The sequence below is a fragment of the Salmo salar genome, chromosome ssa15, assembly GCF_905237065.1.
Source record: "Salmo salar chromosome ssa15, Ssal_v3.1, whole genome shotgun sequence".
Classification (NCBI taxonomy): Eukaryota; Metazoa; Chordata; class Actinopteri; order Salmoniformes; family Salmonidae; genus Salmo; species Salmo salar.
In genome coordinates, this window is record NC_059456.1 from 94,346,056 (window position 1) to 94,370,704 (window position 24,649).

The 24,649-nt window shown below is 43.8% G+C and overlaps 1 protein-coding gene across 5 annotated transcripts; it reads left to right on the top strand.

The window, feature by feature from the left end:
- The first annotated feature begins 799 nt into the window (after positions 1 to 799).
- On the top strand, positions 800 to 23,119 carry LOC106572667 (limb region 1 homolog-like protein). Of its 5 annotated transcripts, none has more exons than XM_045696318.1 (14): positions 8,107 to 8,392; positions 11,246 to 11,333; positions 11,808 to 11,866; positions 13,153 to 13,186; positions 13,511 to 13,650; positions 14,433 to 14,657; positions 14,806 to 14,874; positions 15,134 to 15,198; positions 15,294 to 15,366; positions 15,481 to 15,567; positions 15,847 to 16,001; positions 17,446 to 17,677; positions 18,049 to 18,210; positions 20,677 to 23,119. In XM_045696318.1, the coding sequence occupies exons 3-14, from the start codon at positions 11,857 to 11,859 to the stop codon at positions 20,760 to 20,762; spliced, it is 1,338 nt and encodes a 445-aa protein (XP_045552274.1). In that variant the 5' UTR covers positions 8,107 to 8,392; positions 11,246 to 11,333; positions 11,808 to 11,856; the 3' UTR covers positions 20,763 to 23,119. The 5 variants fall into 5 exon arrangements, with proteins under 5 accessions (XP_014002517.1, XP_014002518.2, XP_045552274.1 ...); XM_014147044.2 differs by having other exon boundaries at positions 8,109 to 8,396; XM_014147042.2 differs by lacking the exons at positions 8,107 to 8,392; positions 11,808 to 11,866 and adding an exon at positions 800 to 1,166.
- Positions 23,120 to 24,649: the final 1,530 nt, after the last annotated feature.

Here is a 24,649-nt window from a genome sequence, read left to right on the forward strand (position 1 = left end):
ACTGACAACGACGAGACAGCCTATAAGGAGGAAGTCAGAGACCTGGCCATGTGGTGCCAGAATAACAACCTCTCCCTCAATGTGACCAAGACTAAGGAGATGATTGTGGACTACAGGAAAAGGAGGACAGAGCACACCCCCCCATTCTCATCGACAGGGCTGTAGTGGAGCAGGTTGAGAGCTTCAAGTTCCTTGGTGTTCACATCAACAACAAACTAGAATGGTCCAAACACACCAAGACAGTCGTGAAGAGGGCACGACAAAGCCTATTCCTGAACAGGTAATCAAATGGCTACCAGGACTATTTGCATTGTGTGCCCCCCCCCAACCCCTCTTTTACGCTACCGCTACTCTCTATTCATCATATGCATAGTCACTTTAACCATATCTACATGTAGTACTACCTCAATCAGCCTGACTAACTGGTGTCTGTATGTAGCCTAGCTACTGTATATAGCCTGTCTTTTTACTGTTGTTTTATTTCTTTACCTACCTATTGTTCACCTAATACCTTTTTTGCACTATTGGTTAGAGCCTGTAAGTAAGCGTTTCACTGTAAGGTCTACACCTGTTGTATTCGGCGCACGTGACAAACTTTGATTTGATTGATTTAATTGTTATCATCTGTTCTGAAACAGAAAACTCTGAGTTTGACAGCCTAGAGTTTGTCAACCCAGAGTTCAGGTTTAAACTCAGAGTTTGTTAAACCTGCTTTCTGAAACAGGGCCCTGGTAAATTAGAAGCAATTATGATTGTGTTCGAGAGAAAAAAATATATATACATACACGAATAAAAACGTACTGAACGCAGCCCAGGTAGCGATACATCTAACCAGCACCCATTCTCCTGGATCGCCCGCCCAGTCGCCACCCCCATGTGTAACGCGCACGGAGGACGGTTACTTGCTAGTGGAGTTTAAACGAAACAGGCTGCGCGACCGTAGCTTTGTCGTTAGTTTGAGAAGTTTAGGACAAATGTAGTTCGCTTGCCACACTGTTCTAACCAGAGAGAGATGTGTTGTTGTTTTACTATACTACCATCCCGTCCCAGCGCTTTTAGCCACGTTTTACCATATTTTAACCCCTGCGTCATGGTTTCGTAGGATGGAAGTAGACGACGTGTCGGTTAGAGAGCAACTTTTCCACAACAAAGTGCGAGAGACTTTTGTAAGTACGCTAATGCTCTTTGTTTATAAACCTCAAAACCTACATAACACATAATTTCCGCGAGATCTTAATCCGTGGTGCATTTCGGGAAGTGGCTGTATTATGTTTATAAAAGTTTGCATAGTGATGTTAACGTTTCTTCCTCTACTGAAATTCAGTGATTACTGCAGCCTATAACTTATTACAAGGGAATCTCTTTATAGGTGTGTGTGTGTGGTCATTAATGTGGTTGAGACACAGAAGGGTGACCCAAGGAGCCTTTTCTTCCACCTTGGGCCTCCATCCATATACATTTATGAATGTCCCTATGTTTCTTCTCGTAAAGCCTTGGCTGTAGACTATCATGGTTGTGTGTAATGAGAGCCATGCATAACTTATAGTTGTATAGATTCCATTCAGTATATAAAACATGTACTTTAATGAATGGCTGGCTATACGTAATGATTTTACCAGAACTGTTGCCACCTGGTTCCACCACATTGACTTCTTTATGGGATGTTAGCCTGGGTTGTGTTCAGTAGGGCACACTGTAGCAAAACGTTTCGCAACATTAAATGTATATCTGCATTCTATTTGGACAAGTTTTGGTGGTACCTCTTTCACTCAGTTTTAAAACGTTTTGTCCTTACTGAATACAACACTGTACTGATGGCACAGAACAGCTCCTGCTGAACTTCAGACCTGATTAGTATTGCTTCAACAGGGCACATTGAGACGACCCTTAACCCCGCAACGCACAGCAGTTCTCATGTAGACCTAGCTACAGCAGAGCACGCCTTGTTCCATGAGCCAAAAAGATAACAGCACTGTACTTTAAAGACCACATCTAATCTTGCATTTTGTAGGCCTATTCTGTGAGTCAGAAATGACGACAACTTTGCAAAACGCCAAGACCCTCATGATGTGAAATTGTATTTCAGTATCTAGACTAGAGGTTGACCAATTATGATTTTTCAACGCCGATACCGATTATTGGAGGACCAAAATTAATCGGATGATTTAAAAAAAAAAAAAATATATACACATTTGTAATAATGACAATTACAACAATACTGAATGAACACTTATTTTAACTTAATATAATACATCAATAAAATCAATTTAGTCTCAAATAAATAATGACATGTTACATTTGGTTTAAATAATGCAAAAACAAAGTGTTGGAGAAGAAAGTAAAAGTGCAATATGTGCCATGTAAAAAAAGCTAACGTTTAAGTTCCTTGCTCAGAACATGAGAACATATGAAAGCTGGTGGTTCCTTTTAACATGAGTCTTCAATATTCCCAGGTAAGAAGTTTTAGGTTGTAGTTATTATAGGACTATTTCTCTCTATACCATTTGTATTTCATATACCTTTGACTATTGGATGTTCTAATAGGTACTTTAGTATTGCCAGCCTAATCTCGGGAGTTGATAGGCTTGAAGTCATAAACAGCGCAATGCTTGAAGCACGGCGAAGAGCTGCTGGCAAATGCAGGAAAGTGCTGTTTGAATGAATGCTTACGAGCCTGCTGCTGCCTACCACCGTTCAGTCAGACTGCTCTATCAAGTCATAGACTTAATTATAATATAATAACACACAGAAATATGAGCCTTAGGTCATTAATATGGTCAAATCCGGAAACTATCATTTCGAAAACAAAACGTTTATTCTTTCGGTGAAATACGGAACCGTTCTATATTTTATCTAACCGGTGGCATCCCTAAGTCTAAATATTGCTGTTACATTGCACAACCTTCAATGTTATGTCATAATTATGTACAGTTCTGGCAAATTAATTACGGTCTTTGTTAGGAAGAAATGGTCTTCACACAGTTCGCAACGAACCAGGCAGCCCAAACTGCTGCATATACCCTGACTCTGCTTGCACTGAACACAAGAGAAGTGACACAATTTCCCTAGTTAAAAGAAATTCACGTTAGCAGGCAATATTAACTAAATATGCAGGTTTAAAAATATATACTTGTGTATTGATTTTAAGAAAGGCGTTGATGTTTATGGTTAGGTACACATTGGTGCAACAACAGTGCTTTTTTCGCAAATGGGCTTGTTAAATCACCCGTTTGGCGAAGTAGGCTGTGATTCAATGATCATTTATCAATTTAACAGGCACCGCATCGATTATATGCAATGCAGGACACGTTAGATAACTACACATGGTTGATGATATTACTAGTTTAACTTGTGATTATGTTAAGATTGTTTTTTTTATAAGATAAGTTTAATGCTGGCTAGCACCTTACCTTGGCTCCTTGCTGCACTCGCATAACAGGTAGTCAGCCTGCCACGCAGTCTCCTCGTGGAGTGCAATGTAATCGGCCATGATCGGTGTCCAAAAATGCCGACTACCGATTTGTTATGAAAATTTGAAATCGTCCCTAATTAATCGGCCATTCCGATTAACCGGTCAACCTCTAATCTAGACATACTCCATATGTTACAGCAGACTATAATGGGTAGAATTATACAAAGATGAGGTGTGTATCATGTATGGTTCACGGATCATATGGTCTTATGGGTCCTTAAAATTTCATCATGATAACAAAAATATGTTTGATACAAATATAAAAGCATGTGAAACCCCCAGAACAATCTGAGATGCCAAAAATACTTTCGGGCTACGCTGGTGTGGAATCGCCCAATAGGCTTAATACTAAAAAGATGCTTCAATGCCCAAAGCGTATCCTGACATTTCCCTTTTCACCTAGGCCTAATGTTTCTCAAGTATCCCAGCCCTTGCTTAACCTTTTAGCTAACATACAGTCCTAAGTTTATTTCTTCACTGTTTGTTCTCTCTCACACATGGTATAATCATTTGACCTCTGGTCATTAAAGGGGCTGTAGCCTTGGTTTATCATCATTGACCCTCATCTTGCTACCTTGAAAATGACTTGGTAGTTAACGTTTCAGTAATCTTGTGACGTCATCATTCCAAAGTGTATCAGAGACCAGAAGGTGTTCTGTCCCACATCAGTATTGATCTGTTATTCAACTTCCTCTCGGTAATGTGAAATATTTGGGCTATTATTATAAGGACGTGCAGACTTTTCCTGTTCCAAACCATTTGTTGATTGTTTTTGTCTGTTGCGCATCAATTAGATTCCACTTGTAAACCTAGCATTGCACAAACTCCTCAATGGGTTGGCATGAAAGCTGCTTTGAAAGCGAGGTAGCTGCAGCTTTTCTTTTTACTCTGCCGCTGTCTCCATCTGTACAGAATGGGTTTTTACTCTGCCGCTGTCTCCATCTGTACAGAATGGGTTTTTACTCTGCCGCTGCCTCCATCTGTACAGAATGGGTTTTTACTCTGCCGCTGCCTCCATCTGTACAGAATGGGTTTTTACTCTGCCGCTGCCTCCATCTGTACAGAATGGGGTTTTTCTCTGCCGCTGCCTCCATCTGTACAGAATGGGTTTTTACTCTGCCGCTGCCTCCATCTGTACAGAATGGGTTTTTACTCTGCCGCTGTCTCCATCTGTACAGAATGGGTTTTTACTCTGCCGCTGCCTCCATCTGTACAGAAAGTTTTTTTTTCTTCGGGCCGTTTAAAAAAAACAACAAAAAAAACGTTGCGCCCACTTTCTGCACCGCCTTCAATACAAAAGCCCATCCTTTGGCCGTTAAACCCAAATGAAACCCTCTTGAAACTCCAGCTCCTTGTTCTCAAATGCCTGGCCAACTGGGCAGTGCCTTCAACACAAGCTCAGGCAGGCAGAGACCCTGGCCATTAGACACACTCTAAACTCTGGCTCCTCGGCCTATTCTTGACAACCAGGTTCATGTTGGGGCAGGAAGTGAGCAGTAGAACACCATGTTTCAGAAAGGGTTTATTCCTTTTGAGTTTGCCCAACTTTCTACCACCACCTTCCACAGAAGCCCAGCCTCTGGCTGTTAAAACCCATTCTAAGCCCAGCTCCTTGTTTAGAACTGCCTGGACAGAAAGTTGCCTTTCTCCAGTTAGAACTCAACATGTGTTTTTCACCTACAACGGCTGACTGGTCTCTCGGTCTGTCCCTCTCTCTCTGCTGGCTAGGTCTTTCACCCCCTTGTGATCCCCTCCTACCTACCGGTACTTTCTCTTTGTGGGATATAGCAGGCTTATTGCGAACCCAGCACATTGAAGGATTTCCTCCAGTTTGTTGGCTAATTTTGATGCTGAGCATTTGTAGCGTCATTGTTTTGTTGCGACATGCATTTGACATTTTGCGGTACCAGGCTAGCTATACGTCACGATTGGTAAGAATTTCTCAACAAACCTACAAAACCATAGGCTACTTGGCGTATTCGTTATGTAAGGAACAATGAAGGGGAATGTTTGTGTTACCAGTCATGTCTGTAGAGAAGGCATTGTTTTGTGTTGCATTCAGTTCATGTTGGGAAAACAAAACATTGTAGACAGTCTCAGATACCTGTCCTGTTAGCTGGACAGGTATCTGGACAGATAATTGTCCAAGTGCTAAATTGTCACTGTTGGGGACATCAGCCCAACCAGGCTATAGTGTGGGATCTATTCTCACTGCCTCAATGAGAAACAATCCTGGAATGGCAGCGATTTTTATATATATATATATTTTTTTTTTTTTTTTAGGAACTTCACTGTGGTTAGGGTCCAGTTGTTAATATGGGTGATACAACCACTTGTTTTCCCCAAATCTCATCTCATTGTTGCCATCCTTTAAAGTGGGTCAGGGACACCGCCTGTCCCACCCATGGATTGGAGGAGGAACCCCACTTTGTCACTGTACCATATGTCCTCATCTTCCGTTGTTAAATGTACTTTATGTCAGAGTAATGTAGTGTCTAGGCATTGATATGAAGGTGGGTGCGTGTGCAGATGCGTTTTCCTCTCCTTAAATGTTATTCTACAGTGAAGAATGGAACAGGAAGTTGTTGACCTTCTACTGCAGTGAAATAATGCCCTAGAAACGTGATCATATTTATTGAAGGTGCTCCTGCTCGTCTTTGCCGGTGATGAGTAGATCATCGAGGTAACATTGGACCCCAGTGAGCCCGCTCAGTATCTGGTCCATAGCTCTCTGAAACAAGGCCGGAGCTGAAGTGATTCCAAAAGGAAGCCTCCGGTACCTGTAGAGTCCTTTGTGAGTCACTATGGTCAACAGTTCTTGTGACTCTTGGTCCACATGCATCTGTAGATAGGCCTGACATAAGTCTTACTGAATTTTTGTCCTCCAGCTAAACCAGAAAAGATGTCATCAATGAGGGGTAGTGGATATTTTTCAGCAGTCGAGACTGGGTTAATGGTGACTTTGAAATCACCACAGAGTCTGAGTGATCCATCTTTTTTTATGACTGGAACAACGGGTGTAGCACATTCACTGGATCCAATACTCCACTCTCCACTAGTCTGTTTAGCTCAATTTCAACTTTTGGTTTTATGGCGTATGGGACAGGTCTAGCTTTGAAGCATTTTGGCTTGCTGTCTGGTTTCACGGTCAGTTCAACTGTTATGTCCTTCCTACTGCCAAGGTCTCCTTTGAACACATCTGTGTGTTTCCTCAATATCCCGTGTAGGTTTGTGTCCTCTTTTGCAACCATGGCCTTCCCTGTGGCTCAGTTGGTAGAGCATGGTGTTTGCAACGCCAGCATGGTGTGTGCAAAGCCAGGGTTGTGGGTTCGATTCCCACGGGGGGCCAGTACAAAAAAAAAATGCATGAAATGGATGCATTCACTACTGTAAGTCGCTCTGGATAAGAGCGTCTGCTAAATGACTAAAATGTGAATTTCCTGCCAGTGTAGTTTGATATTTTCCAGCCATGTGTGTCCTAGCAATGCTGGATGGTTGCCTTTCACAATGTAGAGTGGTAGCTTTACCTTCTGTTTGTTGAGCTCCACTGTAACAATCTCACCGGTGTATGTTTTCAGCGTCATCTTTGTGAGCTGTAGTGTGAGGTGATGTAGTTTCTCCTTTATATACAGCCTCAGACAGCAAAGATATGGCTGCTCCAGTGTCCACTTGCATCCGTACTGCGTTTCCATCCAGTAGCGGTGTCACCCAGTAGCCGTATCCATTGTCTGAAATTGACATAACATGCAAAGATTCTTCCCCTTCAGACAGGGTATCACTTTGTTCATCCTCTGTGTGCTCCATTTTATGCACTTTCTATTTGTACTTCCTGAAGTCGCTTTTCCTTTGTTCAGTACTTTTGTTTGGTTGTGTCTTTTTGTTTTTACATGCACGTTCGATGTGACCCTTTTTTCCACAACTTCTGCAGTCTAAGTCTTTGCGCCAACACTCCTCTGCTTGGTGACCTGGTTTCTCACAGCGATAGCATGGCTTGCCACCTCCTGCCTTGTTTTTTAACCACGTAGACACCTTATGCACTTTGGTCGATGCACTTAGCTGTTGTGCGTCTTTATTTGCCATTTCCATTGATGTACTCACTTCTATTGCTCTCTGCAATGTTAAGTTACTCTCAGTCAAAAGGCGTTTCTGAATTGCCTCGCTGCGCATGCCACACACTAACCTATCACGTTAAGTGCCACTCATTGATCGCCCAAATTCTGTGTTCAGATAACTGTTTCAATACAGCCACAAACTGTGAGATTGATTTCTCTTATGAAACCGGAATCTCTCTGCGATTATCAGTGGTTTTGGAGAATAATGTCCTTTAAAGTAGCCACAATTTCGTCATATGATTTATCACCAGGTTTTTCAGGCGTTACTAGGCTGCGCAGTAGATTGAATGTTTTTCCTCCCATAACAGTCAAAAATGTTGGCACAACGACTTCTGCTTTAATTCCATTTGCCAACACAAAGTACTCAACACGTTCTGTGTAAGAACTCCATTGTTCCACAGATTCATCAAATGTTCCTATATTTCCAATAAATGCAGACATTTTCGGTTTATTTTTCTTTCTCACACTTTTCAGACGGTCCCTTACACCCAGACCCCCTTTTTTCTTATTTTAACTCACGATGACTTCACTTTCTACCGCAGCTAAACTCTTCCTATCCCTCGAAGCTCTTGTTGCACTGGCTAGCTCCACGTTTTGTTTGCGTCTTTCTACAGCGAAAAAAAAACAAACCGAATTTAACTCAGACTTTCTGCCGAAGATGAGTGCAAACGTGAGAACGTTTCTTCCTCGTTGCCAGTTTTGTTGTATAGCACACTGTTTTACTTATACAACTAATATAAGGACAGGACATGAGACGCGAGTAGAAATGAACTGCGTTTCACAGGAAGAACATTCCAAGCATTTCAACGTAGGTAAGCAAGGGGGGTTACAGGTGCCCTAAAGGAACAGGACTAGACTATCAATACACAACAGTACCATTTTATTTAGTTCACAAGGACAAGATGTGCTTGGGTAAGCATTATTCAATCTACAGGAAACAGTCCGTTGCCAGGCAGTGGTAGCCATTTTGTCACGTTTCTGCCACTCTCTCAAGATGAGGTAACTTTCTTTCTCAACTATTGTTCTCTGCAGTTGATGTCAGCTCAGGGTGAACTCCTGAATCCTGCCACCATCGCCTCTCTTCCTCTGGGCTGGGGAGAGGATGTTTGTCTCGGCCTAGCCTTACATGTTGTGTTTTATGTGTGTCCTTGGTTGTCTCTCTGAATAGTTCCAGTTAACTCAGCATTTCCTCCCAACACCAATGGTGAAACGTATTAATCTCTCACCACATCCTGTGATTTTAGAGTTGGAGCTCTGTGAATATAGTTGTGAACAGTTGACCACTGATTTAGTTTCAAGAGGCACATTCTCAGATTTTTACCCCAGACGACCAGGCCGGCAGACAGCTATTAGACTGTATCTGATTAAATGGGATTAATCCATGTTCAGTTGGTCAAGGAGTACGTTCTCTTACAGAAGACAATATCCCTAGATTCATTGAGGCTGGCTGTATGTTGACCCAAATAGGGGTTTACGGTCTGTCTAGTTTCACAGTTTTCCTTCCAGTCCCCCACTCTCACCCCGTTTCTCCTGCTCTCATCTGGCTAAACTGGTATATCTAATCTGCAGACTCCATCTGTTTCTCTTGGCCTAATGGCCTTGTCTTGCCTCTGTCACCATCTCACTATACAGGCTGGGTCATTTCAAAACCCACGGCACCGTTGACAGTGGATAGTAATGCATTGTGATGGAACAAACACATCCTAGCTTATTGTGACCTGAAAAGGATTGCTTCAAAACATTGTCTGGGGAAGGCTTCCTGAGTCCAACCCACACATATTGACTAGATAGCTAGTTACACAACTGTGCCAGTCAGAAAGGAGAACAACCAGACTTTCTATCTATCTAGCCCCCTGTTATCATGTCCTACCAGCTGTATCCTGTCTATCCTCTGTTCTCTAGCCCCCTGTTATCTAGCCCCCAGCTTTATCCTGTCTATCCTCTGTTCTCTAGCCCCCTGTTATCCTGTCCTGCCAGCTGTATCCTGTCTAGCCCCCTGTTACCCTGTCCAGCCAGCTGTATCCTGTCTAGCCCCCTGTTATCCTGTCCTGCCCCCTGTATCCTGTCCTGCCCGCTGTATACTGTCCAGCCCCCTGTATCCTGTATCCTGTCCAGCCCCCTGTATCCTGTATCCTGTCCAGCCCCCTGTATCCTGTCCAGCCCCCTGTTATCCTGTCCAGCCAGCTGTATCCTGTCTATCCTCCTCTGTTGTCTAGCCCCCTGTTATCCTGTCTAGCCCCCTGTTATCCTGTCTAGCCCCCTGTTATCCTGTCTAGCCCCCTGTTATCCTGTCTAGCCCCCTGTTATCCTGTCTAGCCAGCTGTATCCTGTCTAGCCCCCTGTTATCCTGTCCAGCCAGCTGTATCCTGTCTATCCTCCTCTGTTCTCTACATTCCACGGTTATTACTGTTGTGATTTTCTTTCGTTTTTCTTATGTTAGTTAAGATTTCTATTTGAAATTCAGTTTCAGTTTTTTAGATCAGATTGACAATTTTTTTTACATTCGTTTTAAGTTTGCTATTTATTTTTAGGGGACGAAGTAGCCTATGCGTGGGAGGCTAGGAGCCATGTATATGTTTTGGGATGTCACTTCTTGCCATTGTGGAACAATATTGCATGAAGTGATGGGTCAGGTTATAGATTAGGTTTGAAGGTGGACTCAGCGAGGTGATGTAGATGCACCAAGTAAACAGTAGTGGGTCGATTTCCGCAACGACCAGGAGCGTTGACACGTGAGGCTAAACTTCTCTGCTGTTTTGGTCCTGTTGCTACGGCTACCACTTGTAGCACAGCTCAGTGACTGTGTGAGAGAGGTATTGCATGGTGCTCATGTCAGTATCTGATGTGCTGCTCGTGGAAATGTCATCTTGCCGAGTCTGACTTGATCATTTAACGGTAATCTCCGTGTGACCTGTCAGAAACATGAAAATCCTATTAGAAAAAAAGCTTGAAAACCACAATTGATTTTTGTCCTTAATTTAGAATGAAGAAACTTAACATAATTCATGATGGATTTCAGTTAGTTTTAGAGTCAAAGATAATAGTTTGTATTTCAATTTACTAAATAGTTTTTTCAGTTTAATATAATAACCTTGGTACATTCCTAAAGTATGTCTGTACACACGCCAAGGACCCCCCCAACCTTGTCAAGCTTCTTCGATAATCACTTACACAGCAATTCATGTCAGCCATAATGACTACAGCTCCTAGTGATGATGACCAACATAACATGGTCCTGTGTGGATCAGTTGGTAGAGCGTGGCGCTTGTAATGCCAGGGTTGTGGGTTCGATTCCCACTGGGGACCAGTACGGAAAAGTATACACTCACTACTGTAAGTCGCTCTGGATAAGAGCATAGACCTGCTAAATGACTCAAATGTAAATAACGATGATAATCAACTGTCAGAGAGAGTGAGTTTAAACCAAACCACCTAGGTGACTTGATCTGTTGTATGTGCTGATCTGAAGATGTTATCTCAACATTTACCTGATATTTATTTACTCTTTTTAGAATGGCTCCTAGACTGAGGTTGGGATTATTGAACTGAACTGCATATTTTCCCAAGAAAACAAAAGATGTCTTTCAAGTCAGATCCTGGTAATATGCAATGATCTGTATTAGCCTAATCTTTTGGTGTTTTGTTTATTTCCTCTGTCAAGATCTGTGTCCTCCTCTTCACCTGCCTCTACATACTGTCCTACCTCATCCTCACTCACTTCAAGAAGAATGCAGATTATATCACCACCGGTGAGTATGGAAGTCTGCTTGCCTGGCTCAAATGTCTTGAGGGATTATGTTAAACACATCCATCCATCAAACTAAACTAACAGTCCATTAGAGGGAAATGGAAGCTGTTGAAAAACTTCTAGATGACTTTTGCTTTTTGGAATGTTCTTGTAGTGTTATGTTTTTGGAGACCACACCTTCACTTGTGTGCACAGCAGAAACTTGACCTATTGTTCAGACCTCTTAGACTGTGTTTACACAAGCAGCCAAATTCTGATTTATAGAATTAGAATTGGTCTTCTTACCAATCTGACTAGCTCTGAAAAATATCTGATGTTTGGTCAAAAGACAAATTAAATGAAAAAAATATCTGAATTGGGCTGCCTGTGTAAACAGCCTTGGATGTAGATGTAGTGAAATCAGTTCATTGGTTTCTTTGAGTTAGTCTATTGTAAGTGTTGGGCTGCTAGTATACTGTACATTGTTTTGCTCTAGGATGTCCACAAGCCTCAAGACTCGCCTGAAGGCAGTACCAGTTTAAAAAATGAATGGAAGTATGTATGGAAGTTGTTTATTTCCTGATCTTTCTTATATCTCTCAGATATAGGACAGACACTTCAGAACAAACTTCCTTTAGTCCCCCCAAAATGTCAGTTATTCAGTGCATTTCTATGGGCTAATGGCAGTAAGGCCAGATCAATGTTCCAGTAAATATTTTTAAGACAAAACAAATTGGCTCCCTATATTAAAAAGATGGAGAACAAGCTATGAACAAAAAATACTGACGTTTTGGTACAGCCAACTAGCGCAAAAATAATATTGTGATATTGTCAAAACAATATGATATATTGTCAAAAATAATATCTCTGGGCCTCCCGATGGGTGGCGGTCTAAGGCACTGCATTGCATGTGGTGATAGAGGTGTTACTCTAGCACTGCACGCTGACACGGTGTTTCCTCCGACACATTGGTGAGGCTGACTTCTGGGTTAAGTGAGCAGTGTGTCGAGAAGCAGTGTGGCTTGGCGGGGACGTGTTTCGGAGGACACATGGCTCTTGACCTTTGCCTCTCCTGAGTTGGCACAGGAGTTGCAGCGATGGGACAAGACTGTAACTACCAATTGGGTATCACAAAATTGGAGTAAAAAAAGTACTAATATCTCAACATTTAACTGTATAGACCCCCCCCCATCACTACTTTAATGTGTGTTTTGCACGTTTCCCTACCAACCTGTACATGTGGAGGTGTAGCAGCTATCTATCTGGGCCTATAGCTGTGGACCTTGGCCAGAACACACAGGGCCCTAAACTGCTGCAGGAGGTTGTTATGGAAACGCCTCAGGCTTGTGGATCAGCTGGGTGAGGGGTGGGAGGAATGTTCCTTTTAAGATAAACACGTACCCTGTCCTTTCCAAGTATGACCATTTTATAATTGAACACAAAGTGTGGATGTGCAAATGCAATTGATTATGTGGCTTTATGTAATCACACCAATAAGGTGTGGTTATAGAAAACAGCTGTAGCACCTCAAACATAACAAGTCTGGCCTGTATCTGTATCCTTCTGGCAGAGGTTTGGTATTGGGCCAGCCCACTTCCTCGCCTCTACCTCCTCTTCCTCTCCTCTACCGCCTCTTCCTCGCCTCTACCTCCAGGCTCCATCAACATTCCTACCATTTCACTTCTCTTATCTGTCTGGTTGGTTGGTTTGGCGCCATCTGTTTTCAAGGTTTCCTTCATTTGCCAAGATGCTCACGTTCCTTTAGTCAATACTAAGTTGCCAAACTAGCATGTTGGTATAAATGTGAATCACTTACTCATATGTTTTTCGCCATTTTTCAGATGACATTGAAGATGCGACCGTCAACAAAATTGCGTAAGTAAAGAGCGTAAGGCTGAACAAACTGACTTGGTAGCAGTCTGCAGCATGTTGACTCAGTCACTCACTGTGTCAATGTGTGAGCAGAGCGTTTCAGCTAGTATCTGAGTCAATGTGACCAAATGAAAGGTAGTGTAGTTTTATCAGTCTGCCCAGTGTAACTGTTAATGTCATTCCTACCCTTTGTCATACCAGTTGGCACTACACTGTCCCCTTGCCTTCTCACAGAGAAGCTACAGGAAACACACACTCCAAAATGCTTTATTGTCCATTTCCATGAGAATGAATTTCTACAGTCACTGAAACTCTCTCCCCCTCCAGGCTGTGGCTGTGTACATTCACCCTCTCTGTGGCGGTGTGTGCTGTGCTGCTCCTCCCCATTTCCATCCTGTCCAATGAGGTGCTGCTCACCTTCCCTCACAGCTACTACATGCAGTGGCTCAATGGATCACTCATCCACGGTACTGTACCTTGTCTATACTACAACCAACACAGCATTTCATGTCTACACCATAACGACGCACTCACTCAGTACTTCTATAGCCTTCTGTTTTAAACCATATTTATATCCTAAGTATCGATAGTCAATGAGCTTGAAATCAATATGAACCGTGTTTGATGTTGGAAATGATTATATACGACAAAACACACATCACGGCAAGAGACAACACACCACTGCATAAAGGGAGACCTAAGGCAGCAACACATGACAACACATCATGGTAGCAACATGGTAGCAGCACAAAACATGGTACAAACATTATTGGGCACAGACAACCGCACAAAGGGCAAGAAGGTGGAGACAACAATACATCACGCAAAGCAGCCACAACTGTTGCCTTTGGTTTTATGGCAAATATAGTGTGGTGTTTGGAAAAGGTGAGTCATGTTATCCTTTCACAGTAATTAAACAACAAGCGGAAGTGGGCCCCATACGTTAGCTCTTGGTGGGAATAACAAGGAGTACTGTCAACAACTCGACCTCACTGAACCCTGTAGCTTATTGCCATAGATCCCTACAGATGTTAGTGGACTGGACTGAATGCCCCCAAAAGTGTTACCCTAGACAGCCAGGCTGCGCCTCATTGTGGCTGACTGTGGTACTGTTAACAGCCGAACGTAGTTCACCTTTGGACCTGTTCCTAATATTTGCTAATAGATTGTTATATCTATTTGATGGTGTTTCATTAAGTTGTAATCTGTAATGTTTTGACATATCTCTTTTCTTTCTCTCCATCATCAGGCTTATGGAACCTAGTGTTCTTGTTCTCCAACCTGTCCCTGGTCTTCCTCATGCCCTTCGCCTACTTCTTCACTGAGTCGGAGGGCTTCGTGGGCTGTAAGAGGGGGGTGATGGCGCGGGTGTATGAGACGGCGGTGGTGCTGCTGCTGCTCACTCTGCTGGTGCTGGGCATGGTGTGGGTGGGTGTTGCCCTGCTGAACAACACGGCCAGGGAGAGCCTCTACGGTCAGTTGATCTTTGACTTTGCTATTCATATAAGCCATTTTGCTACTGTTCGCAATGGGTATTTTGAAGAATTGAATTGGTGTCCTTTATTTTTGAGAACCATACATGAAAATCCTTTCTCTGGTGACCTTTTGATATCCCATCTCAGACGTGTGGGAGTGCTACCTGCCCTACCTCTACTCTGCCATCTCTCTGTTCGGAGTGCTGCTGCTCCTGTGTAAGTAGCTGACAAACTTGGGATCATTTTCTCATGGTCAGATCATTTTTTAGATTATATTTTAGTCATTTAGCAGACACACTTATCCATAGCGACTTACAGGAGTGATTAGGGTTAAGTGTCTTGCTCAAGGGCACATCGATAGATTTTGTTTTACTTAGTTGGCTCTGGGATACGAACCAGCGACTGTTCAGTTACTGGCCCAACGCTCTTAACCGCTAGACTATCTGCCACCCTACCACTTCCTGTCTCCCTGCAGTGTGCACTCCCTTCGGGCTGTCCCGCATGTTCAGTGTCACTGGGAGCCTACTGGTCAAACCAGGGGTGAGTGACAGTCCACATACTATACCCCCATATACAGACAACAACACTATAGCATTGTTATAACTTGATGACATCCATCCCCTGTGTTTCTTCAGCTGTTGGAGAATGTGGAGGTGGAGATGAACTGTGCTACATTCGAGGAGGCTTCGCTCTCCAGGAAACTCAACAGTGAGTTGACTACCACGGGTTAGAGTACACAGACAGGATGCTCACACTACACCATGCTATTATGACTCATCCTAGAGGAGGTGGTGTGTGTTGACCTTGCTCTGTTCCTTGTAGGTGGTAGCAGGTCATGCAGAACCACTGTAGACGTGGAGCCTTTGAGGATGCAGTTCCTCAGCGTCCAGGCCAAACGCATCGCCCTCCGTAAGACCAAGATGTGTATATAATAGTACTGTGTTTTATTACCTTCTGTAGGTATTGACTGATTTAGGGCTGCAGCATACAGGGATCACTGTGGGGATACTAGGGTTGGATAGTATTCATTGGAAGATTATTATTATTATTATTATTATAAAAAGTACAACATTGTTTGATTTCATTCAGGCATTAAAAGTCCAGGAATAGCTACACTGCTCACCGGGAGACAGACCGCATTGTTTACAATGGTCCTCAGCTTGCCTCATCTCTCTCTCTCCCTCCCAGAGATGCGGAGGAGAGCATCACCATGGCAGCGGAACCTGTTCTACCCTCTGGCCATGCTCCTGCTCCTAGCTCTAACGGTGGTGTGTGTGTTGATGGTGTGTTTCCACGTTCTGGAGCTCCTCTTCGACGAGACGGCCATGCCCAGAGGAATGGGGGTGAGGACTCTACCAAGGGGAATAAGGGGATGTGTGAGCTGGTAGGGGCTTTGTATGGATTATTGGCTTTTATGGCATCAATTCTAGACCACGTGCTGTTAGTCTTGTAGGGCTGGGCGATATGTCCGAAAACTCCTATCTCGATTTAAATTAATTTTTTCATACGTATGAGTGAGTCCTTAAAATTAGTTGCTGACTGGTGTATAAAATTGAGCACACAGCCATCATAGACAAACAATGGCCTTACTGAAGAGCTCAATGACTTTCAACATGGCACAGTCATAGGATGCCACCTTTCCAACAAGTCAGTTTGTCAGATTTCTGCCCTGCTAGAGCTGCCCCAGTCAACTGTAAGTGCTGTTATTGTGAAGTGGAAACAGCTAGTAGCAACAACGGCTCAGCCACGAAGTGGTAGGCTCAGCCACGAAGTGGTAGGCCACACAAGCGCACAGAATGGGGCCGCCAAGTGCTGAAGTGCGTAAAAATTCTGTCCTTGGTTGCAACACTCACTACCGAGTTCCAAACTGCCTCTGGAAGCAAAGTCGGCACAAGAACTTCATCGAGAGCTTCATGAAATGGGTTTCCAAGGGTGAGCAGCCGCATACAAGCCTAAGATCACCATGCAAAATGCCAAGCATCAGCTGGACTGGTGTAAAGCTCGCCGCCATTGGACTCTGGAGCAGTGGAAGCTCGTTTTCTGGATTGATGAATCACGCTTCAACATCTGGCAGTCCGAGGGGCGAATCTGGGTTATGTGGATGCCAGAAGAACGCTAGTGCCAACTGTAACGTTTTGGTAGAGGAATAATGTTCTGGGGATGTTTTTCATGGTTTAGGCTAGGCCCCTTATTTCCAGTGAAGGGAAATCTTAACGCTACAGCATACAATGACATTCTAGAAGATTCTGTGCTTCCAACTTTGTGGTAACAGAAATGGGTTGTTGAGATCAGTGTGGAAGAACTTGACTGGCCTGCGCAGAGCCCTGACCTCAACCCCATCGAACATATTTGGGATGATTTGGAACGCCGACTGTGAGCCAGGTCTAATCGCCCAACATCAGTGCCCAACCTCACTAATGCTATTGTGGCTGAATGGAAGCAAGTCCCAGCAGCAATGTTCCAACATCTAGTGGAAAGCCTTCCCAGAAGAGTGGAGACTGATATAGGGAGGACCGATTCCATATTAATGCCCATGATTTTGGAAAGAGATGTTCAACAAGCAGTTGTCCACATACTTTTGGTCATGTAGTGTATGTTGAATTCTAACTGTATATTGCCACTAATGTTGCTCCTGAATAGCCTGTTCTATGCCATATGAAGTGACTGAGGATTATTATATGTTATATTGTTTTAAGACTACACAAATACAAGGAACATGCGGAGGAGGGAGGGTGGGAACATTTTACAACCAATTGGCATTAACCGTGTGTTTCCTCTGTGTGATAGGACCCTCGTCTGGGGACAGCTTCCTTCTCCATGTTTGGTTCTCTGGGAGCAGCAGTGCAGGTGGTCCTCATCATGTACCTGATGGTGTCATCTGTGGTGGGCTTCTACAGCTCTCCTCTCTTCACCTCCCTGCTGCCCCACACTCAGGACACCAACCTCACACAGATCATTGGGAACTGTGTCTCTCTTCTGGTCCTCAGCTCAGCACTGCCAGTCTTCTCTCGTACTCTGGGTAAGGGCTCTCCCCTTTTCCCTGGTTGAGTTTCTATATTCTTGTCTCATGGTTGAACAAAAAGTGCCGCATTTCCTACTGTTATTAGACAGAGCTTCTGGTTGCATGATCATTTCTGACCAGAAGAGGGCGTGTCTTTGCAGTCAATCACTATGAATGCTGTGTGACCTTGGCCATGTTCTAGTACTGTGTACACCCTCACCAGTCAGAGATCTGAACTGTATCCATCCATGATGAGCAGTTAGTGTCAAAGCTGGCCATGTTCTAGTACTGTGTACACCCTCACCAGTCAAAGATCTGAACTGTATCCATCCATGATGAGCAGTTACAGAGCGTCAAACCTAACCACATTCTTTCTATCTGTTCTTCAGGCATCACACGGTTTGACCTGCTGGGAGACTTTGGGAGGTATAACTGGCTGGGGAACTTCCACATAGTGTTCCTGTACAACATTCTGTTCGCTGGCCTCACCTCTGCTTGCCTCATCAACACTCTCACCTGGACTGTGCAGAGAGAACTCATACGTGCTTTTGGTACTTACATCAATCAATCCAAATGTATTTCTAAAGCCTCTATATACATTAAACAGTGCTTGACAGGAAGATATGTCTATGGACCTGTTACCTGATTTTTCTATATGTTGGCTCTTTATGTTAAGTTTTTAAAATGCTAACGCTTTCATATAACTTTACATCTTTCAATTTAAAGGGATGTTCCACTCCAAATACAACCTTATATGATTTGTCCACTTATCTTGGCTGCAGCCAAATCACCTCATCAGCTATTGAATATGTACTTGATTAGTCATATTGTGTTACTTTCATTATGCAGTAGAAGGGCTGTGCTAGCTGCCAATGGTCAGTGTGTTTTCAGAGTGACTGAACAGTGAGCAAGCTAGCAAGGTGTTCCCTTCCCAGCTTTGGGCCTGGCCATGTTTCCCAATGGGCTGCTCTCCTTTCCTCAGATACAATTAAATATCAGATAAAGGCCTATACAATTCTCTCAGGAAAGTGAGAGGGGAGTAGGAGTCCCCTAGGTGCCTGTAGGTCTGGTGGCTGGGCCCACTCCCCAGCCCCTCATACACACTCCAGAGCCACACGTGCGTTTTGCCCTTCCGCCCAACAAAAACAACAGTTCGGAGTCTCTATCTATCTATCTATCTATCCCAAAAAATAAAGGGAACACTTAAACAACACATCCTAGATCTGAATGAAAGAAATAATATTATTAAATACTTTTTTCTTTACATAGTTGAATGCGCTGACAACAAAATCACACAAAAATAATCAATGGAAATCCAATTTATCAACCCATGGAGGTCTGGATTTGGAGTCACACTCAAAATTAAAGTGGAAAACCACACTACAGGCTGATCCAACTTTGATGTAATGTCCTTAAAACAAGTCAAAATGAGGCTCAGTAGTGTGTGTGGCCTCCACGTGCCTGTATGACCTCCCTACAACGCCTGGGCATGCTCCTGATGAGGTGGCGGATGGTCTCCTGAGGGATCTCCTCCCAGACCTGGACTAAAGCATCCGCCAACTCCTGGACAGTCTGTGGTGCAACGTGGCGTAGGTGGATGGAGCGAGACATGATGTCCCAGATGTGCTCAATTGGATTCAGGTCTGGGGAACGGGCGGGCCAGTCCATAGCATCAATGCCTTCCTCTTGCAGGAACTGCTGACACACTCCAGCCACATCAGGTCTAGCATTGTCTTGCATTAGGAGGAACCCAGGGCCAACCGCACCAGCATATGTGTCACAAGGGGTCTGAGGATCTCATCTCGGTACCTAATGACAGTCAGGCTACCTCTGGCGAGCACATGGAGGGCTGTGCGGCCCCCCAAAGAAATGCCACCTCACACCATGACTGACCCACCGCCAAACCGGTCATGCTGGAGGATGTTGCAGGCAGCAGAACGTTCTCCACGGCGTCTCCAGACTCTGTCACGTCTGTCACATGTGCTCAGTGTGAACCTGCTTTCATCTGTGAAGAGCACAGTGCGCCAGTGGCGAATTTGCCAATCTTGATGTTCTCTGGCAAATGCCAAACATTCTGCACGGTGTTGGGCTGTAAGCACAATCCCCACCTGTGGACGTCGGGCCCTCATACCACCCTCATGGAGTCTGTTTCTGACCGTTTGAGCAGACACATGCACATTTGTGGCCTGCTGGAGGTCATTTTGCAGGGCTCTGGCAGTGCTTCTCCTGCTCCTCCTTGCACAAAGGCGGAGGTAGCGGTCCTGCTGCTGGGTTGTTGCCCTCCTACGGCCTCCTCCACGTCTCCTGATGTACTGGCCTGTCTCCTGGTAGCGCCTCCATGCTCTGGACACTACGCTGACAGACACAGCAAACCTTCTTGCCACAGCTCGCATTGATGTGCCATCCTGGATGAGCTGCACTACCTGAGCCACTTGTGTGGGTTGTAGACTCCGTCTCATGCTACCACTAGAGTGAAAGCACCGCCAGCATTCAAAAGTGACCAAAACATCAGCCAGGAAGCATAGGAACTGAGAAGTGGTCTGTGGTCCCCACCTGCAGAACCACTCCTTTATTGGGGGTGTCTTGCTAATTGCCTATAATTTCCACCTGTTGTCTATTCCATTTGCACAACAGCATGTGAAATGTATTGTCAATCAGTGTTGCTTCCTAAGTGGACAGTTTGATTTCACAGAAGTGTGATTGACTTGGAGTTACATTGTGTTGTTTAAGTGTTCCCTTTATTTTTTTGAGCAGTGTGTGTGATATATATATATATATACCCCTTACTCACAACATAGATGGCATCTCTCCTCTCCTTTCCCGCTACCTCCCCAACTGCTTTTGTTCTGTTTTGTGATTGATGGACTTTCTTAGCACCCAAACTTTCTTGGCCATACACTCTGTCCCTCTCTTTCCTTTGCTCACCGTCTTTCTCTCGTGATCTCTGTGTGTGTGGTGGCGGTAAACGTGCCATGTCGTTACACCTTTTTAACCGTATGTGTTTTATGTCTCCGCAGGTCTCCACAAACTGCCTCTGACCGTGTCCCGCACCACCATCCCCCTCAAGCTCCTTCTGGCCAATGGCCTGTCAAAGATCCAGTGACTGACATTCCCTTGACCAATCAACTGTCATCTCTAACACCTTACCGGGACCTAAGCCTCCTGAAGAGCATTCCCATTGGATCAAAAGGCACCTCGTCTTCAGTCCTCCAGCCTATCGGTGTCTGGATCACCAGAATGAAAAGACAGAAGTGGAGGATTAGAAGTGCAGTTTGGCCAATGGTGCCGTAGAGCGCTGCTCACTGACTAGCACCAATCAATGCAAGTTGACCTGGGGAATCAATTTAAATTGTCTCAGACTACAATACTGGGGTTATATTGGAATCATTGTGCACAGTAATCTGAGCCAAAAATGAGATGTTCTGGAACCAATGAAAGATTCTGGAAGTGAAAAAGGGATCTAATCTGTATCAGGGTTCTTGTTGACATTGTGACATCATACAGAACATCCTGGATGTCCTAATGCCCTGTGAGAAACTCTGTGGGTTTGAGAGGTTGAGCTGGGACTGACTTACTTTACTCTTTGGACACACGTGTAAAAGTCAAAGCTATTTTGGAACATTACATTGTGACTGACTGACATTCCCTTTTCCTGCTCTGGGGTTCAGCATTTGAATCGTCTCGCTCGCTGCCGCCTCCCCCTCCCCCCTCTCATGTTAAACCACTATTTTTGGGCCTCACTCATCCTGTGAATCCCATTTCCATGTTTTTTAAGACGTCTGTCTGTAATGATGTTGTGTTTGTTAATGAGAGGAGGATGTTTTTTAAAATGAGGGTTGAGGCATTACTCACTCTATTCTACATACCTTGACCTTCATATCGTGGAGGAAGAGAACGGGACAGGACAGGGTTGTATTCATTAGGTTATGTTTGAAAACTTTTTGCAACAGAAAAAAGGTTTGCGTTTCGGTCAGTTTTCCATTTTTTTTTCCCTCTAATGAACATGACCCATGACTTGTTTTTAAACTCATCACTTGGAATAACTGAACGATATATGAAAAGATACCTTAACACATACAGATGATTTAATTTTTTAAGGAGGTTGTGTTATTGGTCGTATAATGGCATTTCTGTTTACTTTTTCTCATGGGTTTCTAACCCCCTAAAGAGGAGCTTCCTAAATGCAAAGTGACACCCACTAGTTTTGGGTGTCCTGCCTTGGACCAATCTTACTGTGAATGTTTTTAACGTTTGGTAATATCAACCTAAGTGCAATACTGGTTACTGTCCACTGCCAATTCCAGATGTTTTTTTCTGTTCATTTTGATATTGGAATAGTCTAAATGATCTGTGGCTTTGTTTTTATTTGTGTCATGGTTCTCCTTTGCTGTATCAGCATGTTAAGTTGCAGTAGTATTCTTTATTATTAGCTGATAGTCAGAGTTCTGTTCCGTTCATCGCCAGCAGGGGGCAGGGTCTCCAAATTCACCAAACTCACCTGGCAGCCTGCTGAACGTTTACCTGAAGTTCTGTTATCCTTGATCACTGGTCAGTCATTAAAGTTGACTAATTTCACTAGCCTGGTCCCAGATCTGTTTGCCATCTTGCCAACTCCTTTGCCGCTCATTGTCATGCTAAACAACATTAAAATGCCATAAGAATTTGGCAAACGAGCAGAAACGGATCTGGCACCCATCAATTCAATATATTCTTTGCAGAGCACAATGTTTGAGTGGGCTGGTTACTTAGGGGTGATAATGTTAAAGTGGTACTCTTTAAAAAAAAATGTATTAGTCAATCAAGGGCATTTTTTTACTGTGAGACTGCAGAACCTCTCTTTAACCTGGGAGCTGATGGACATTTTATTTCGTATTGTTTAAAAACGCTAACGTAATGAGAATGTGACCATAGGTGTTGAAACAGAAATAAATATATAATTGCTTTCAGCAAAAAAAATACAAAAATTACTAGGGAGGAAAAGGACAAATGTATTGCATTTTCCTATACAGTCTGTCTGGATTGGTATGAGTAATAAGACTGTTTACAGTGCAGTTAGATCTAGTATACATCTATAAATCATCGGGTCTCATTGTCCAGCTCATCCCGGTTCCGGGCTGTGTGATTGCTTGTGTGCGAGTGTTGGTCCATCCTGTGCCAGTGTGTCTGTCTTCTGAGTGTCGTGTGAGTGTGCGTGTCTGTCCTCTGTCCCTCCACCCTTACTCGCCTTGCTTTAATCAGGCCCAGAACAAAGCTGTTGTATTTTGTCCCGTCTGTCATCAGAGGCTGTCCCTGACGCTGCTAAAACCCAAGCCCACACACAAATCAAGAGGAGAGGAGACTCTCTCGTGCGCGCTCTCCTTCACCGCCACCCACCTAATCCTCTTTTCCTCCACCAGTTTTCCTTGCATATTATTCATTTCCTCTTGGAAGGAAGAAAAATAAATCCCAGTTTCTCCTTGATTTTTGTTTGCGTTTCTTGTTTTCTTTTGTTGGATGCTTGATTTGTCTTTTGTTTTGTGTTGCCTTTTTCCTCCGCTAAAAGGGAGTGTCTAAATGTTCGCGGAATGCTACTTCCTGTGAATCAAATGTTATTTGTCAAATGCGCCGAATACAACAGGTGTAGACCTTACAGTGATATGCTTAATTACAAGCCCTTAACCAACAACGCAGTTTTAGGGAAAAAGTGTTATTTAAAAAATAAAAGTAACAAATAATTAAAGAGCAGCAGTAAAATAACAACAGCGAGGCGATATACAGGGGGTACCGGTACAGAGTCAATGGGCAGGGGCACCGGTTAGTCGAGGTAATATGTGCATGTAGAGTTACTAAAGTGACTATGCATAGATAATAAACAGAGTAGCAGCAGTGTAAAAGTGTGTGGGGGGGGGTAGCCCTTTGATTAGCTGTTCAGGAGTCTTATGGCTTGGGGGTAGAAGCTGTTAACAAGCCTCTTGGACCTAGACTTGGCGCTCCGGTACCGCTTGCCGTGCGGTAGCAGAGAGAAGTCTCACTAGGGTGGCTGGAGTCTTTGAAAATGTTTTGTGCCTTCCTCTGACACCACCTGGTATAGAGATCCTGGATGGCAGGAAGCTTGACCCTAGTGATGTCCTGGGCCATAAGCACTACCCTCTGTAGTGCCTTGCGGTTGGAGGCCGGGCAGTTGCCGGTCCAGGCATTGACGCAACCAGTCAGGATGCTCTCGATGGTGCAGCTGTAGAACTTTTTGAGGATCTGAGGACCCATACCAAACATACAAATCAGAGGTTTGGTTCGCCCTGTGGGCTGTAGGCACACACACACACCGCCTAGACATGGCATTTAATGAATACGTGTGTGTGTGTGTGTGTGTCAGAAACAAGTGCATCTACCTGTTTTGAAACTTTCAGAGCGATTGACATTTCATTGACACCCCCCCCCAACCTAATTATTTTAGTGAATGTGCAAACTGGCCTAGTAAAATTAGTTCTGTGTATCACAAGGCTTTTGAGTTACTGTGTTAATTTCATAGAATGAATCTTCTTATGGGAGGATTTGATAGTTAACAAGCACCTTGAGAATGAGGTGGTATTTGTATTACAACAATGTCATAACTGACAGGGAAGGAAAGTAATAGATCAATGCTCTAAGTAATCCTGCAAATACCCCATCACATTCAATAGTGATGCCTTTCAATTTATCCATTTAACAAATGGACAATTTAGTCTATATTCATTATCAAAGGTCCAATGCAGCTGTTTTTATTTCCATATCAAATCATTTCTGGGAAACAATTAAGAAATCTTAGTTTCATTTGAGGACAAATGTTGACAGCGGTGCCATGCAAGGAGTGAAGGGAGTTGCTGTTTTATTCGGATGAAGGCTACGAGTTAAAGATTGGTGGTTACAACGCGGGTCCTAAAAGTTCACTGCAAGGAGAGACGAGTGTGCGCCATTCAGTTTTTATTCTCTTTTTTGTGGTGTCAGACAAGAAGTCCAGTAGGGTAACTAACA

Excerpts from the sequence above, each read along its gene's own strand:
- LOC106572667 (XM_014147043.2), top strand. The coding sequence starts at position 8,243 with ATGAGTGCAAACGTGAGAACGTTTCTTCCTCGTTGCCAGTTTTGTTGT. Across the intron at positions 8,393-11,245 it reads AACATTCCAAGCATTTCAAC|ATCTGTGTCCTCCTCTTCAC; the intron begins GTAGGTAAGCAA and ends TCCTCTGTCAAG. Across the intron at positions 15,367-15,480 it reads GCTCTCCAGGAAACTCAACA|GTGGTAGCAGGTCATGCAGA; the intron begins GTGAGTTGACTA and ends TGTTCCTTGTAG.